This window comes from Ursus maritimus, unplaced genomic scaffold (genome assembly GCF_017311325.1).
Source record: "Ursus maritimus isolate PB19 unplaced genomic scaffold, ASM1731132v1 scaffold_19, whole genome shotgun sequence".
NCBI classification, from domain to species: Eukaryota; Metazoa; Chordata; class Mammalia; order Carnivora; family Ursidae; genus Ursus; species Ursus maritimus.
This window is the reverse complement of record NW_024424341.1, coordinates 27,826,875-27,837,901: the sequence shown is the minus strand read 5'-3', so window position 1 is coordinate 27,837,901 and position 11,027 is coordinate 27,826,875. Positions and strand designations below refer to the sequence as shown.

The following is an 11,027-nucleotide window of genomic DNA, read 5'->3' as shown; positions in this document are numbered from 1 at the left end:
ATTCCGAGGGGCCTGCTGGGGACTCTCCTGCTCGAGAGGGAAGACCCCGAGGCCGGAGTCTCAGGCCAGGTCCTGGCTGCCATGGGACTCGCAGCTGCTGTCCCCCGGCTGCCCTCCCCGCGGCCAGGCAGATAAGGGCAGGCACTGCCCCAGGAGCACCTGCTGCCCCCTGCCGGGCTGCTCCTCTGTGGCCAGCCCTTCCCCAGCTTTGGGCCACCTTTGCTGACCCGAGGCCATGTAGGCCCTACCTGGGCCTTTGTGGATAGACACACGGCTGGGGACACCGCCTCTGCTCTCTGGGGACACAGCGCACCACCATGCCCCGGGGAATCGCCTGGCTGCACTGTGAGTACTGGGGGGGTCCATGGAGACTGCCCCGGGAAGCCTTGGCCCAGAGCTGGGCTCTGCTGTAACCATGGCAACCGGGGCCATTCCTGCTGGTGAGAAGTTGAGATGCTTCCCAGCCTAAAAGCCTGGGGACTCCCATAGCTGCCCTCTGCCCTGCCTCTAGCCAACCCCAGCTCAGACCCGCATGGTGGGTGCAAGTCCTAGGCTGGGTGGGCATGGTCAGTGGGCGGTCAAGGGGTTGGGGCAAGGGGCAGCACCACCTTCTCAGGCTCACAGGTGCTGGGTGCACGGGGCGGTGGGCAGAGGCGACAGAGAGGATTTCTGGCTTCCCTGGGTGTGGCCAGTGGGGGGTGGGAGCTTGGGAAAGTGTCTGGGCCCCAAGACATGTGGAAGAAGTGCCGCTAGGTGCCGGAGAAGGCACCCTGTTCCCTCCCTCCATGATAGAACAAAATTAAGACGCAGAAAGAGAACAGTGTTGTTGGTAAAAAGAAAAATAAGTTGAAATGAGGACAGAATGCGTCTAGAAGCCTCTCAAGCCTGCTGGTGGGAGGCCAGACCAAGATCCCTTCAGACTCCAAGATTCAATTGAATTGACTCAGATTCAACACATTTTTCTAGTGCCTCCCACATGCCCACTGGAGAGTTAGTGCCATGGCAACAAGGCCTGGGCTAGCTGGCGCCCCTCTCCAATGCCTGGCACGGAGTTAGGCACTAGGAACTGTGTGCCTCACGGATGAGGTTTGGGGTTTGATCCTGCAAGGGATCGGGCCTGGCCCTTGTGGAGGGACACTGCAAAGGGTCAGGGCATTCAGAACAGACAGAAGGATGCAGACCCAGTGTTCTGGAAGCTTCCAGTTCAGGAGAAGCAAGAGGAGGAGCAGGGGTGAGGAGCCACTTGAAATGGTTTCGAAGGTGGACAGTGTTGACACAGGGAGATGTGGGAAGGTGAGGACAGTGTCCCAGGTAGAGGGAACAGCATGAGCAAAGGTTCAGCAGTGGGACCATGAGAGGCCAGGCTGGAAAGCCAGTTTGGGCTCAGATGGTGGCGGCCTTGAAAGCCAGTTCGTGAGACAGCAGGGAGCCCTGGAAGGGTCAAGATCCGGGGGTGGGGTTGTGACTGGGAGTTACCCTGCTTTCGGAAGATCAGTCTGTGGTACCTGCTGGCCCTGCTGTCGCAACCTCCTGGGCAGGAAGTGAGGAGGGTCTGTTCCGGAGATGGACATGGGAATGGAAGGCATGGTGGAGGCTGACTGCCGGCTTTGACGTGGATGGGCTGTGGGGGGGAGGCAGGGGGGGCTGCAGGTCAGGGGCTTGAAGCGGGGCTGCTGGGTGCTGGAGAAGGATGGGCTGCCGTAACAAATCACCATAAACTCGGTGACTTAAAACAGCAGACATTTATTCGGTCCCAGGTCTGGAGGCCAGAAGTCTAAAAGTAAGGTGTAGGCAGGGCCTCGCCTCCTCCGAAGCTCCAGGGGCGGCTCCTTTCTGCCTCTTGCTGCTTCTGCTGGCGCCTGGCAGTCCGTGGTTTGTGGTGGCATCGCCCCGGTCTGTGTCTGTCTCCGCCTGACACTCTCTGTGTGTCTCCGTGTCCTCTCTTCTTCTTAGGAGGACACCTGGTCACTGGATTAAGGGTGGGCCTTCATGTTATCTGCAAAGACCCCATTTCCAAAGAAGGTCACATCTGAAGATCTGGGTGAACAAGGATTTTCAGGGGGATGCTGTTCAACCCTCCACAGAGGTTCAGATTTGGTCACTGCGGTTGTGGGTGGTGGACAAGCCCCATTTGTCCCGGCAGAAGGGGCTGTCCCCAGGAGAGGCACAGCCCTTCCCCCTCCCAGCTGGGGACCCGGGAAAGGAGCTCCTTCCTTCCTTGTTCTTTCTTCAGCCTCTTCTGTCTTGGGGGGTGTCTTCCTTCCAGAGGGCGAGGGGGCAAGAGCAGCCCCCTTCCAGGGTAGGGGGTGCACTGGCCGTGGGGCTCTCTGAAGTGCAGAGCTGCTGTGAGGCTACGGCCGTGCCGGCCCTGCGGAGTCACTGGTTTGCTGGCCACTTTCTTGGGGTAGAGGCAGCAGAAAAGGAGCTTAAGTTTGGAGATGGTGGTCAGTCTGCAGATCTAAAGGAAGTCTGGGTCTGGGCGAAGGCAGGTTATTCACGGACAAGGTTTCTGGCAAAGCCCATGCATGTCAGGCCGGCACGTGGTGGCTTTCTATGACTCGTTCCCTGCCAGGAGCCCACAGTTGTCAGGACAGGGGTGAGGGCAGCGAGGGTAGGGCTTCAGGGGTTAAGTGGGCAGCCAGGGGTGACTGCTCCATGGGAAGGAAGGCCAAGTGTGGACAGAGATGCTGATTTTTAAAGACACGATGCAAATTCAGATTTTTTAAAAATTTTTTTATTTTTTTTGAGAGCGAGCGCACGAGAGCATGAATGGGGGAGGGGTGGGCAGAGGTAGAGGGAGAAGCACACTCTCCACTGGGCAGGAAGCCTGATGCGGGAACTTGCTAGAAATCAAATTCTCTGCGCCCACCCCAGACTTCCTGAATCAGATACTCTGGGCTTTAACCAGCTTTAAAGAAGATTGAGAGGCATGCTCCTAATTCCTTGTTCCAGATGAACCCCCCAAAGTGCTCAGTAAACAGACCATGTTGTGGCTCACTGCATTATGGACTCACATACCAGGGGCCCAGTTGTCCGGTCAAGATAATGAGTGAGGTGGACAGATGGTGCTAGAGACAGAGACTGTGGGGGCTGGTTCAGGCAGGGGAGGGCCTGGTGGGGGTTGGGGAAGGAGTCTTGGTGAGACCTTGAAAGAGGTCTGCCATGCAAGGGGATACCCAGGGTAGAGGCAAAGTATGAGCAAAAACTGCAAACCAGGAATGATCGAGATCTGCAGGGGTGCCAAGCTGAGGGGCTCACTGATTTAGAGACAAGATAGGAAGCAGGCAGAAACACTGGTTTGGTTTGTGTTTATCTGGTCTTTTGTCCAAATACCGGGGCAAGCACTTGGGAAAAGACAAGAGAGGAAACGCAAGATGGGTTGCAAATTTGCACCCTTGAGAAATATGGCGGGTGGCCTGCTGCGAGGGGAAGGGCTGGGGGCTACAGCGCTTCCTGGGCACAGGGCTTGAGGCCATTTAGGGTGTTCCTGGTGAGGGTCCAGCCAGAGCAAAGGCCCGGCGGCAGGGCTGGGAAGTTAGAGAGGTGGCCAGGAGCAGGCCCAGGCCAGTGAAGGGGTAAGAACAAAAGTTTCTCTACGTTCCAGGGCAGTGAGTGGAGAAAGTCAGGTCAGTAATTCCTACTCCTGACCAGGGGCAGGGCAAGGAGATGATGGCTTGCTGGGTTATTTTGAAAAGAAAAGGAAAGAAAAGAAAACAAATTATTGCTTTTGACTATGACGATAATATAGATGTTGATTATATTGATTGTAAAGTACAAACTATGTCCTACAATATAAAGAACATAAAAGTCTCCCACAGAGATTTGGAGCCTTTCCTTCCAGCACGCACACCGCGTTTCCCACGCACACGCAGATGTGGGGAATTCGCGGCGTGCTGTGTGCCCAGAGGAGGGGTGTTGAGTCATGCTTTTTACGACTTCACTAAGCATATCATGAGTATTTTTCTTACCATGTAAGCATACCATAAACATTCTTTGACAACGTGGTTTTGATTGGAGACGTTCGTTAATGAACATGGGAGCCCTTGACAGATTGCTACTCTTAGGAGAAAATACCACAACGGACTCTCTGTCCACAAATCTTTTGGTGATGGCTCTCGTTCTTATTTTCCTTCAGGCTTATCCCTAGAAATGAGTCGAATGGGTCAAAGGATGTGAAAAAATTTTTTAAAAAAATTGTGAGCGAGAGGTGGGGAGGGGCATAGAGAGAGGGAGTCCCAAGCAGACTCCCCAGTGAGCATGGAGCCTGATGTGGGGCTCGATCTCACAACCCTGAGATCAGGACCTGAGCTGAAACCAAGAGTCAGACGCTTAACCGCCTGAGTCACCCAGGAGCTCTGATAGGTCAAAGGATGTGAACATTTTTAAGGCTTAATGAGTCAAAGGGTGTGGACATTATTAAGTCCACTAATGATAAAAATTGCCAAATTGCTTTCCAGGGTAAGAGCACCTGCCTCACTACTTTGCCAGCACCAAGTATTATGAAAAACAGGGGCGCCTGGGTAGCGCAGTCGTTAAGCGTCTGCCTTCGGCTCAGGGCGTGATCCCGGCGTTATGGGATCGAGCCCCACATCAGGCTCCTCCGCTGGGAGCCTGCTTCTTCCTCTCCCACTCCTCCTGCTTGTGTTCCCTCTCTCGCTGGCTGTCTCTCTGTCAAATAAATAAATAAATAAATCTTAAAAAAAAAAAAAAGTATTATGAAAAACAAAAAACCACTTTCCATTTTGATAAGTGAAACTTGGCATCTGATTGTGTGTGTATCTATATATATCTCTTTACCTTTATTGGTGAATTTGATTTTTTTGGATACATCTTTGGCCCATCTATGTTTTCTTTCTGCTCTGATGAGTTTGACACTTGTTCATATTTTTTTTTGCAAATTCTCAGATATTTTTTGTGTGTTCAGTTACGGGAAACTCAGAAAAGCTGTTTTTGAGGTCACAGTGACCCCCAGTGGTGAAGGCTGGTCATGTTCGGAAGGCCGCTGCTCTTTTGCTGGCAGGGAGGAGAGAACAGCCTGAGATTGGCTGGCTTCCCCAGGATGAGCGCATTGGAAGGGCAGCCGTGTTGTGTGGGGCCGAGAGGGGTGCCAAGATCAGTTATGGCAGGGAGGAACGTGGCTCCGGTCACCCAAGAGTCATTTGTAGAGTTGGAGCGAGCATCCATATCTCCCGAATCCCCAGATGGAAATGCAGACCCAGGCTATGAGGACACTCCAGCCCTAAAGGGGGTGGGGGCTGAGGTTGCCCTGGAAAGGAGGTTGTATCTGCCCCATGGGACAGGAGTGGGGAGGAGACCGGATACCAGCATCAGGGTGTGACTGCTGGGGGCTCTGCAGACTGGGGGCAGGGGTGCACTGGCTGGACTGCTGGTGCTTGCCTGGCCTTGCTGTCTGAGCCTGGACCCCGGGGGCAAACATTCTTGGTGGGGGTAAGGCTTCCTTGGGGCTCTGCGCCCCCCCCCCATGGTGGGAAAAGGGGGCCACACGTGCACTGCTTGGCACCCCCAGGTAGCGTGGAAGTGATGTGGGGTGCTCATGTGTTTCTGTTGGGTGCGGTCCACAGATCTCGGGATCCTCCTTGGCATGGCCTTGGGGAACGAGGGTTTGGAGATGTGGCCCTTGACCCAGGCTGAGGAGTGCGCCGTCACCGGCTTTCTGCGGGACAAGCTGCAGTACAGGAACCGCCTTCAGTACATGGCAAGTGTGTCGGCACTGGCTGAGGCCCCTGCCCAAGCTCCCGGGCTCCCAGGGTGTAGGACCTTCGGGCCCCTGCCTTGGGTCCACGTCAGCCCCGAGCCGCCCATGGCCCCTCTCTCCCCCTTTCTGCACCGCACACGCCAAGGCACGTGGTCCACACGGTCCCCTCTCTGGCCAGCCATCCCCGGGCCCTCCACCCCTGCTGCTTGATCCTTCCTCCCCATGGCGCTCACCCTGTGACTCATGAGGGGTTCCAGGAGGCCTCAGGGGAGCCCCAGGCCCTTATTGCTAGCAGGGCAGATAAGGACCTAGAAACTGGAATGCATACCTCTTTGTGGAGGGTAGAGAAGCCATGGACCACTGTGACTCCGGAAGTCTTGTGTGGTGTTTTGACAGCTTTACTGAGATGTGATTCACATGGTCTAGTATTCACCTGTGCAAGCAGCACCGTGATGAGAGTAATCTCACTTAAGGTCGTTTGCCTCACCTCCAAAGAATGTACTACTCTTGGGGGTAGTAGGCTCCTCAACCACTTCTTGGCCTGAAATTTCTGCCATCATAGAAACTCCGTGTTTTGTTTCAGCCTTCCCTGTGTCCCAGAGGAAAGAGGGCTGCCATTATCCTGGTGGGGAGCCGAGTGCATATTCTCTCTGGAAGGCCACCTCTGCCATCCAAGGCCCTCTCCTCCTACACCAGATTGTCTGGGAGCTGGGAGAACCTGTCTGAGCCATTTCTGACTCTCACCTCATGGTTTGTTCTTGTACTTCCCCAGAAACACTACTTCCCCATCAACTACAGGGTCAGCGTGCCTTATGAGGGGGTGCTCAGAATGGCCAACATCACCAGGCTGGTGAGAATCCCCTCCTGGGTGGGAGACCCTGCCTCCTGGGACACCCCGTGGGCCCAGCCTGAGAGGCACATTGGTCTTGGCAAGTCCTGCTGCCGGGGGCCTTTCTCAGCTCCATGAGCAAGTCTGCGCTCGGGTTAGGCCCAAGGTTGCTCCCTGTCCACCGTGGATGCCCGTGCTCTGCTCTCGTTGTGGGGACACGTTGGGTGGGGGGTGGTCAGAGCCGTGGCGGGAAGGGCCCGAGGCCCGTGTCTGCCGGCTTCCAGGATCTCTCCTGTCCCCACAGCAGAGGGCCCGCGTCAGCCAGCAGGAGCTGCGGTATCTGTGGGTCTGGGTGAGCCTCAGCGCTACAGAGTCCGTGCAGGAAGTGCTGCTCGAGGGCCACCCGTCCTGGAAGTACCTGAAGGAGGTCCACACGCTGCTGCTGGACGTGCAGCAGAGCCTCAGGGTGAGCTGTGCCGAGGTGCGGGAGGCAGCGTGTGCGCATGCGTGTGGTGGCCAAGGACGGTTGAGGGGGGATGAGAGACAGGCATGGCCAGTGCCGTGCTGGGGGCAGGAGATGCCCCGGGCTCTGTCTCTCTGGCTCTGGGATCCCGGGCAAGTCTATGATCTCTCTGGCCTTGTTTCTGGAGGTTCCTTTTGGAGGAGAGCGGAGGAAGCATGAATAGGTGGAGGGATGAACACAGGAAGTTTTTAGGGTAGTGAAGCGCTTCTGTAGGAGACGGAATGGTGGATACGTGACACCCCGCGTTTGTCCAAGTCCGTAGCATGTACAGCACAAAGTCAACTATGGACTTCAAGTAATAATAAAGTTCCTGATAACTGCCTGCCCGGCAGGGTTGATCCGAGGCCTCAGGGATGCATCCTCTAGAAAGCCTGCAGCGTAAGGTCACAGGCTCAGTGTGAGCTCATGCAGGCCACGGGGGTGCTGCGGGACCTCTCCCCACACCCCCATTTTGCCCTACTCCCCGATTCTAGCCATCGTCAGGAGCCTGCCCGGGGAGCCCCACCTGCTGCCCAGCTGGAGCTGGGAGCTGCGGGGGACACCAGGGTTTAGGAGCCCGTGGCTGCTGGGAGTTCTGGGGAGGCTCTGGTTTGGGCGGAGGCTCAGAGGCCCCGTGGTCTCCTTGGTGGTTCTTTTGTGCCGGTGGGGAGTGTGAGTTGGAGCTGACCTGAAGCGACAGTTTTGCATCCTTAGTTTTCCTTGAGCGCGCCCGACTCTGAGCTCTTGGGAGCTGCGGAGAAGGTCATGGGTGGGCTGAGGCCTGCCTCCCTGCCTCCCCACCCCCCAGCTTGTTCAGATTTAACTAGCTCTAAGTCTCTCTTCTTTCTCATGGAGTTGATGGTCTGTGCCCCGCTCCAATTATGCCCAGCGTCTGGTGGGCAGTGGGTTCTCCCCACCAGGGAGTTGGCCATGGGGGCAGGCCCCTTCTCCCTCCTGCCACTCTTGCTTCGCTTTCCAAGCCTCTGTGGACTGGCTTTTTTGGGTTGCCGTGACACAGGACCGCTAACTGGTGGCGTAATACAGAAATCCTTGTGCCATAGGCCTGGAGCCAGAAACCCTGCACTCGGGGTATCAGCAAGGCCACACTCTCTACCAAGGTTCTAGGGGGGAGGGACCCTTCCTGCCTCTTCCCCACTTCCTGCCCCTACTGTTGTTGGCTTGTGGCCACGTCACTCCAACCCTCTGCCCTCACATGGCCTTTCCCTCTAGCACCCCCTCTGAGAAGGACGCTAGTCCTTGGATTTAGGGCCCACACTACATTCAAATTGATCTCATCTGGAGATCCTTAATTACACCTGCAAATATCCTGTTTCCAAATAGGGTCATGTTCATAGGTCCCAGCGTTGGACACAGTTTTTTTAGATGGGGGATTTGGCGGGGACGCAATTCAACCCAGTACAGTACCTTTCGGTAGGTCTTTTCCTGGCTCAGGCCCCACATTTCCTTTCTATGCCATGTCTCTACCCCCTCTGGCCCCCTGCTCCCCACACCGTGTCCCCCGTCGTTAAGTACTGCGGAGAGAAGCACCCTGAGCTTGGAGCTGGACACTGGCCCGGCCCCGTGTGCCGGGCATCCAGGTGTCCTCATGACCATCATGAGGGTCCTCTGTCTTGCTCCCTGCAGACAGTGCGGGTCTTTGACTCCTGAAGGACAGCCTTCTGGGTCTGGACTCCTTGTGTGCTGGTGGCTGGGCCTGGGCTAGAACAGCAAGGTTGCCCCCTACTTCCCCCTATTCCGGCCTGCTACCTGCAATAATTTTTCCAAAGATGGAAAAAGAGGAGCCTCTGTGTTGGGCTTGGGTGAGGGGCGTCGCGGGGGACCCTCCCAGGTACCCTGGTAGCTGCAGGAAGGGGGAGAGAAATTACCCATAGGCCTCCTGGTCACAGTCAGTCCCCTTCTTTCAGGGTTTGTGCAGCTCCAAGCAGGGCAGTCTCCAGGGTTCTCTTGGGCTGCAACCCTGCTCTTCACTGGGGTTGGGGGGCTGGTACCCGTGGTCCTGACGGTCTCCTCCCTTCTAGGATGTGGAGGTCGGCCCTAAGGTGGACGCGATAGTGTCACTCCTGAGTGCCCCGAGGCTAAGCCTGAAGCTGGTGCGACCCAAAGCCCTTCTGGACAACTGCTTCCGGGTCATGGAACTGCTGTACTGTTCTTGCTGTAAGTAACAAGTGGATGGGGCTGGGGGCAGGACCCCGGGCTTCAGAGATCAGGTCACTGAGCAGACCCACGACCCTCCTGGGCCTGCCCTCCACTCCCCAGGGCTATAGGGCATTTCTGAAGCCAAGATGGGCCCCGGGTACAGGGACGAGAACAATGTGGCTTGGTCTGGGAACGAGGGGGGGCTGTTGACCACTCCTGCAGTTTTTTTTCCTCCCTGTTCCCTGCAGGTAAACAAAGTTCCGTCCTAAATTGGCAGGACTGTGAGGTGCCGAGCCCTCAGCCCCACAGCGCAGAGCCCTCATCACAGTGCCTGGCTGCCCAGCTCTACCCTCGGTCCCAGAAGCCCCCTATCTCCCTGCCCCGCTCTCCAGGATTCAAGACCAGACCCCTGGCTCCTTGAAGCTGCCGAGGGCGCAGGCAGCGGCCTGTGTGGGGCAGCGGGAGGTACTCCTGCAATTCGGTGGAGCCCGAGACTTGTCTGGGTGGTGGTGCCCCCGCCCCTCCTTCTTGGGAGAGGAACAGCCAGGAGAGAGTTTTTCCTTTGAGGGGATTCTGGCCTGAGAAGGGCTCAGCTTCCCACATTCTATACCTCACCTGGTCTCACCTGGAGCAGTGGGGGTCTGGGGGCACCTGAAGGTAGACCGTGTTCTCTTCCCTTTCCTGCACCACCCGGGCTGCCTCCCTTGCCTGGAGGCGGTGCTGAGCGTCTCCCGTGGCCTGCAAGGCGAGAACTGTGCCGGCTGGGGGGCTGGGGAAGCATGGGGCGAGGGCAGAGCCCCACACCCCACGTCTTGCCACAGTGGATGCTCTTCCAGCTCCTATTTTCTATTAAACACTTGCTTGGTTTGGTTTGGTTTGCATCTGCGAAGGTGAACCCCAGAGGGCTGCGAGCCCCTCCGCTGCCTCCCTGTGGAGGTCCCAGCTGGCTAAGGGCAGGCAGCACGCAGGAAAGGGGCGGGCTGGTCCGGGCCTGGGTCTCAAGATTTGCCTTTGCCAGGTGGCCCGGAAATGGTAAGGGAGGGCCTGAGTGTCTTCCAGACCTGCCCTAGCCTCTGAGGCCTCAGCGAGACCGAGAGGCTGGTCCTCCTCAGTGCCCCCGATGCCCTCCCTGGCTCCATCGGGCTGGGACAGAGCGGAGGTGTTCAGAGGCTTAGGTCCTGGCCCAAGACCTGGCCACTCCTGCCCCTGCAACACGAACCCCGGGCTCCCGGGGCGCCCCTGCCCCAGGCTGGACTGGGGACAGGACCGGCCAGAAGCCAGGCGGAGGCAGGGCTGTTAATTACAGTACGACTTTATTAATACTGGACTCTTCACAGTGCATTTTGTTATTTGTAGCAGTGACTATTTAAATCAAGGGGAGGGTGGGGTGGAAGGGGCAGGGAGGAGAGGATTATTTATCCAAAAACGGACAGAAAGAAAAGAAAGAAAATGGGGCAGATGGGATGGGGGGGGAGGGAAGAAAGGGTGAGTAGGAACCAGGAGGGGAGACCCGGGTAGGGAAATAAATTAAAAAAAGGAACAAGTTAACAACAGCACCAGAAAAGTTACTTCAGTCAAGAGACGCTTTTGAAAAGAATATTTCTCTGTACAAAATGAAAAAAAAACAAAAAACCCCAAAACGAACGTAATGAAGTCCCCCCAAAACCAAAGTTTGTGACGCGGGATGGGTGGCTCGGATCCCACAGGGGTGGGCCTAAGAGGTGGTCACTAGACGGGAGACAGGTGGTCAAGGGGATGGAGGAGTTATGTACAGCCCTGGGGGTGGCTTGGAAGGGAGGGGGCCTGAGCCGGGGGGGGGGGGG

The 11,027-nt window shown here is 56.7% G+C and overlaps 1 protein-coding gene across 2 annotated transcripts; it reads left to right on the top strand.

Moving 5' to 3' along the window:
• Positions 1-205: 205 nt before the first annotated feature.
• On the top strand, positions 206-10,070 carry IL34 (interleukin 34). Of its 2 annotated transcripts, none has more exons than XM_008702359.2 (6): positions 206-345; positions 5,583-5,716; positions 6,489-6,566; positions 6,853-7,011; positions 9,087-9,222; positions 9,453-10,070. In XM_008702359.2, exons 1-6 carry the CDS (start codon positions 318-320, stop codon positions 9,623-9,625), a joined length of 708 nt encoding a protein of 235 aa, XP_008700581.1. In that variant the 5' UTR covers positions 206-317; the 3' UTR covers positions 9,626-10,070. The 2 variants fall into 2 exon arrangements, with proteins under 2 accessions (XP_008700581.1, XP_008700580.1); XM_008702358.2 differs by having other exon boundaries at positions 6,850-7,011.
• The last annotated feature ends 957 nt before the right edge of the window (positions 10,071-11,027 follow it).

Bases quoted from the DNA above. Each gene is read 5' to 3' on its own strand.
- IL34 (XM_008702358.2), top strand. From the start codon at position 318: ATGCCCCGGGGAATCGCCTGGCTGCACT. The intron at 6,567-6,849 runs GTGAGAATCCCC...CTGTCCCCACAG, and splicing joins TGGCCAACATCACCAGGCTG to CAGAGGGCCCGCGTCAGCCA. The intron at 9,223-9,452 runs GTAAGTAACAAG...TGTTCCCTGCAG, and splicing joins ACTGCTGTACTGTTCTTGCT to GTAAACAAAGTTCCGTCCTA.